This window comes from Bos javanicus, chromosome 1, assembly GCF_032452875.1.
Source record: "Bos javanicus breed banteng chromosome 1, ARS-OSU_banteng_1.0, whole genome shotgun sequence".
In the NCBI taxonomy this organism is placed as follows: domain Eukaryota; kingdom Metazoa; phylum Chordata; class Mammalia; order Artiodactyla; family Bovidae; genus Bos; species Bos javanicus.
Window position 1 is genome coordinate 126,955,707 of NC_083868.1, and position 6,000 is coordinate 126,961,706.

The 6,000-nt window shown below is 42.8% G+C and overlaps 1 protein-coding gene across 1 annotated transcript in view; it reads right to left on the minus strand.

Annotated features, from left to right (window-relative positions):
* Positions 1–4,398, minus strand: part of ATP1B3 (ATPase Na+/K+ transporting subunit beta 3) — a 47,134-nt gene extending 42,736 nt beyond the window's left edge. Inside the window, exon 1 of the mRNA XM_061419818.1 lies at positions 4,247–4,398. Within this exon, the coding sequence (XP_061275802.1) occupies positions 4,247–4,277 (31 nt within the window). The 5' untranslated portion in view covers positions 4,278–4,398. The remainder of the gene's footprint in view (positions 1–4,246) is intronic.
* Between the last annotated feature and the right edge of the window lie 1,602 nt (positions 4,399–6,000).

Below are 6,000 nucleotides of genomic sequence, written 5' to 3' on the forward strand. Positions count from 1 at the left end.
AATTAGAGATACCAAGGGAACATTTCATGTAAAGATGGGCTCAATAAGGACAGAAATTGTATGGACCTAACAGAAGCAGAAGATATTAAGAAGTGGCAAGAATACACGGAAGAACTGTACAAAAAAGATCTTCATGACCAAGATAATCACAATGATGTGATCAGTAACATAGAACCAGAAATCCTGGAATGTGAAGTCAAGTGGGCCTTAGAAAGCATCACTATGAACAAAGGTAGTGGAGGTGATGGAATTCCAGTTGAGCTATTTCAGATCTTGAAAGATGATGCTGTAAAAGTGCTACACTCAATATGCCAGCAAATTTGAAAAACTCAGCAGTGGCCACAGGACTGGAAATGGTCAGTTTTCATTCCAATCCCAAAGAGAGGCAATGCCAAAGAATGCTCAAACTACTGCAAATTGCACTCATCTCACACGCTAGTAAAGTAATGCTCAAAATTCTCCCAGCCAGGCTTCAACAGTACATGAACCATGAACTTCCAGATGTTCAAGCTGGTTTTAGGAAAGGCAGAGGAAGGATCATGGAAAAAGGAAGAGAGTTTCAGAAAAACATCTATTTCTGCTTTATTGACTATGCCAAAGCCTTTGACTGTGTGGATCACAATAAACTGTGGAAAATTCTTCAAGAGATGGGAATACCAGACCAGCTGACTTGCCTCTTGAGAAACCTGTATGCAGGTCCGGAAGCAACAGTTAGAACTGAACATGGAGCAGCAGACTGGTTCCAAATAGGAAAAGGAGTACGTCAAGGCTGTATATTGTCACCCTGCTTATTTAACTTCTATGCAGAGTACATCATGAGAAACGCTGGGCTGGAAGAAGCACAAGCTGGAATCAAGATTGCTGGGAGAAATATCAATAACTTCAGATATGCAGATGACACCACCCTTATGGCAGAATATGACTAAGGAACATGAAGGAAGATTTAAATGTCACTTTAGGCAGCACTATTTCCTAAGAGCCTTGGTAATATCTCCAGGGCCATGGACATTCAAGTTCCTTGATTCTTAATTATTGTATTGCAATCAACTTCTGATAGGACCATAGCTACCATAGGTAATTACTTTTACACAAATTCATTATGTCTCATGCATTGTGTACAAGTATATAACTCTGCCTTATTGGGCATATTATGAGGAGAATGGTCTTTTGGTTAAATGACAGTTTGGGAGTTAGGAAATCCCCATAAATGCATATTGTGTTTCAACTTCCTGTAAATCACATAAGCTTATATCAGCTAATGATCTTTCCACAGAAAGAAACAGAAAGCAAGTTCAATGTGACCTAAACAATAAGGAAAATGTGCAGATGAACTTAGTGTAAAGTCCAACTTTGAGAAAAGTTTGACCCAGAGCTCAAATAAAATCAGTAAATCCTTGCTTTCCATTCATTGGTTCTATTACCTTAGGATTAGTTTCCAGAAGCTTCTGGGCCTACTTATTTCCAGGTATAAACTCAGCAGAAAAGAGAGAACCCTCAAAGCCACCCTCAAAGCTTAAATAAAACTCACAAATATAGTCTTCTTGACCCCCCAGCACCGCCCTGACTTGGGTACTGTGTTTGTCCTAAACCAACTGAGAAGGCCAGGGAGAGAGCTGTAATATGCTGATTGGATGAAGCCCAGGAGGGTCCATTCTTGACCTGGTGGCGTGGTCAATCCCTCTCAATTGCGTTGTTAAGAAATTTGGAATAGTGACAGTGGCAGACTTTATTTTTTTTGGCTCCAAAATCACTGCAGATGGTGATTGAAGCCATGAAATTAAAAGACGCTTACTCCTTGGAAGGAAAGTTATGACCAACCTAGACAGCATATTCAAAAGCAGAGACATTACTTTGCCAACAAAGGTCCGGCTAGTCAAGGCTATGGTTTTTCCTGTGGTCACGTATGGATGTGAGAGCTGGACTGTGAAGAAAGCTGAGCACCGAAGAATTGATGCTTTTGAACTGTGGTGTTGGAGAAGACTCTTGAGAGTCCCTTGGACTGCAAGGAGATACAACCAGTCCATCCTAAAGGAGATCAGTCCTGGGTGTTCTTTGGAAGAAATGATACTAAAGCTGAAACTCCAGTCCTTTGGCCACCTCATGCGAAGAGTTGACTCATTGGAAAAGACTCTGATGCTGGGAGGGATTGGGGGCAGGAGGAGAAGGGGATGACAGAGGATGAGATGGCTGGATGGCATCACTGACTCGATGGATGTGAGTTGAGTGAACTCTGGGAGTTGGTGATGGACAGGGAGGCCTGGCATGCTGCGATTCATGGGGTCGCAAAGAGTCAGACATGACTGAGCAACTGAACTGAACTGAACTGAACTAGGAAGAGGAATGGGGAGATAAATTCTACAGACTTCTATTTAATTAAATGCCTTAAAAAACTAACATTTCAGGGAATTCCCTGGCAGTTCAGTGGTTAGGGGTCTGCACTTCCACTGCAGGTGGCCCCTGGTTCAATACCTGGTTGGTGAAGTAAGATCCCACATGCTGCACAGTATGGTAAAAAAAAAAAAACAAAACACACACAACCAAACCACCCAGTAAACAGCAACAAAGAACCCCAAAACAACAACTAACATTTCAACCTAGAGTCATTCTTGTGTTTGTTGATTCATTTAACATTTCTTCAGGGCTCCCTATATGTGAGATCTGGACATCACTCTTCTTGACTCCATCTCCAGGCCTCTTTTAAAAGAAAGCACCAAGGATTGGAGCTCAGACTGGAGGAAAAATTATGAGTCTAAGAAAACTGATCTCCCAAGAGCCTCCATATTTGGGGGGCTTGTTCCTTACATTTTCAGATTTCTGAGAAAGAAAGAAATAGCCATCTCATTGTCTACATAGCCTACCTGGCACAACGTCCACCTGTATATTCACACTTTGAGGGTTAATAGACTCCTCCAAGCCGGGGTCAAGAACCCTTAGGCTATATGATTGTCAAGATATATAAGTGATCCACCTCTATATATAAGATTTATAATGATACTGTGATTTGATAGTGACATTTAAAACAAAGTTTTGCTTTTCTGAGTGGCCAAGGAAAAATAAGCACATTCCACTTCTTGGAAGGCAACACCCCTTACCTAACTTGAGAGAAGGGGTAGATACAACCTATAGTGGTTGACTTAGGTTCCCAAATACCACCCAAATCCAGGTGGAGTTAGATCAGAAAACAATTTCTCTAGCATGTGAGTTCCTAAGCAAAATGGGAAGGGACAAAACTAAAAATTGTTCATTATTTCTGATGTTCCCATTGACTGTGTAGGAAGCAGCAAGAGAGAAAACAGAAAGGTCCTCTCCCCAGCCTCCCTTTGAGAAAGCAGCCTTTGGGAAAACACATGCAGAAAATGAGAAACAAGTGCAACTGAAATGTTTTCAACCCTGCTCTGGCTATAGTGGCCCTGTTTACAGAGCTCTGTGAAATAACCAAATGAAACTGAGACATGTCTAGGATATCATGAAAAGAAGAAGGCCCTGGTGACAGCTGTGCCACGGGCTGGTGTTAAGCACAGCTCGCTCTCTCTCGCTGTCTCAGCTCACTAAATCAGTGGTGCCTGAGGATTCATTTATGTTTTCATTCCCAGGGGGAAGACATGTTTCGGGGTTTAACAGGATGCTCTGATCCTCCTAGTGTAAACTCTGAGGTTTATTTCCATGCCTTTGTTTGAGAGCAGGTGCACCTAACGTAAACTTGGAAGGTGGGAAAGGAAATGAAAATGAGAAGTCAAACTGAAAAAGCAGAGAAGGACAACAGCAGTCCTGCTGATCCAACTAGTAGAAAATAAGATGGCCTTTGATTCTCACCAAGATTTGACTCTGTGTCTTCAGTAAATATTATAGTGGGGACTTCCCTGGTGGTCCAGTGGTTAAGAATCTGTCTGCCAAAGTGGGGGACATGGGTTCGATCCCTGGCCTGGGAAGATTCCACCTGCCGTGGAGCAACTAGGCCCATGGGCCACCACTACTGAGCCTGTGCTCCACAACAAGAAAAGCCACTGCAACAAGAAGCCCATACGTTACAACTAGAGAAAATCTGCACACGGCAATGCAGACCCAGCACAACCAAACACACACACACACACACACACACACTAACACACACACACACATATATTAGTGGAAGTCCTGTGGGTGTTGCTGAGAGATAAAATGACAGAACATTAGAAAGATAGGATCTTAGTTCTAAGACAAATGTGCACGGACCAGGAGGAAACTAGATCCAAGCTTCAGTACCCACCTTTGCCCCATGTTCTGCTTCTGCAGGACATCCCCTTTCAAGAGCATGGCTTCTTGAGGGATGGATTCACTCACGCTAATCCCAGCAGAGATTAACTTCTTTTTATGTTCCCCAGATGAACAAATAGTAACTGATTCTCAGTTACTTTGGAAGTTAAGGCCAAGTGCTTACTTACAAAGTTTGTAAGAGGGGTTTAGTTAGGTGATAGCACGTGGGCACTTTGGACTTCTTGGATGGGCCAGCCTTCTGAAGTGAATGTGTTTTGATTTCTGAACGTGTTTTGATTTCTGGGTTTCAGTATTTATAAGACAGCTCATAGGATATGGTTCAGAATATTATCTATTGCCCTTGAGAGAGAACTACAGGTCCTTGACTGTGCTTAACTTGAGGGTTGGAGGAGGGTTTACACACATTGAACACAAGACATTATCTTCATAGTTTTTTTTCCAAAGTCAGCTCCCTTTAGATCCTGGAAGTAAATAGGTCCTCTTCTTAGAGAAGCAGTTTGTCAGCCTTTTCAGACTGCAGCTCATGTGCTGAGGGAGCAGTTCATTAGTTTAATATAATGAACTTGTCTTAGAACTCTTCCTTGACTCCTGATTCTTCCCACCTCCCACCTCCAGGCTCAGGGTTGCATCTCATTCTAGGGATGATGCAATGGGCCAGAAGCTTCCAACTCTCAAGCTCTTGTTGGAAATTCATTGGCTCAGATTAGATTAGTCTTGCTCTTTCCTGCAACTGCCTTGACCTTGGTTTCTGGATTTCTAGTAACCAAGATCTGCCCATCTGCTTGTTCCTGACTGACCCTTGCTCTGTCCCTGAGTTCCTGATAACTGCATTTCCCTCCCAGTTTCACAGGAAGGTTATTGCCCTCTGTAATTGCCCTCTGTTCCCTCCAGTAACTAGATTTGTCTGACCTTGACTCCTAAACTCCTACACTTGAGTTATCTGCATATATTTCACCTCTCCTTGGCTCGGAATCATTCACCTAACACAGGTGTAAGAGTGTTTTTTATTTATTGTTTTTTAATTGGGGACATATATTTTACTTAGCTTTAATTTTTTAAAAATTGTATTTCCCTGACCAGGGATTGAATCTGTGCTCCCTGCAGTGGAAGTGCAGAGTCTTAACCCCTAGACCACCAGGGAAGTCCCAGAGCTTCTTCATTTTCTGAATGTCCTGAATCGCACTGAAAATAGCTCGTTAACTTGCTAGCATTGAATTACATCAGCTGACAGGAACACAAACAAGAAGGGCTAGGGAAAAAAAAAAAACAAACAACCAAAAATTGGATGAACACCTAACACCTCACAATGTAAACAGGAGGAAGCTTAACTATCAGTGTGATATAGACAACAAACAGTGCAAACATTTCAGTAAAATCTGAACCAATTACAATGTTACCAAAAGTGTACTCTGGGTGCTTCCCCGCTTAAAAGGCAATAAAGGGTCCAGGTTGGTGGAAAGGAAAGTTTGCATTATTTTGGATGCAGGCAACAGGTAGGAGGTGGAGCGGAGGTGGGGGGGGGGGGGGGGGGGGCAGACCACGCCTGTCCAAACACTGACTCCCCTCCCCTGACAGTCAGTGGGCAAGAACGTTTAAAGACAGAGCGAGGGGGCTACATGCAGAAACAGTAAGGTCAGCTCTGACAGTCATCCTGGAATTGGTCATCTATGGTCTGACCAGTGTCGTTTTGGTTGTTTTAGTTACAGTTAATCTTTAGTTCCAGGGTCAGTTTGTTTGCATCTCTTT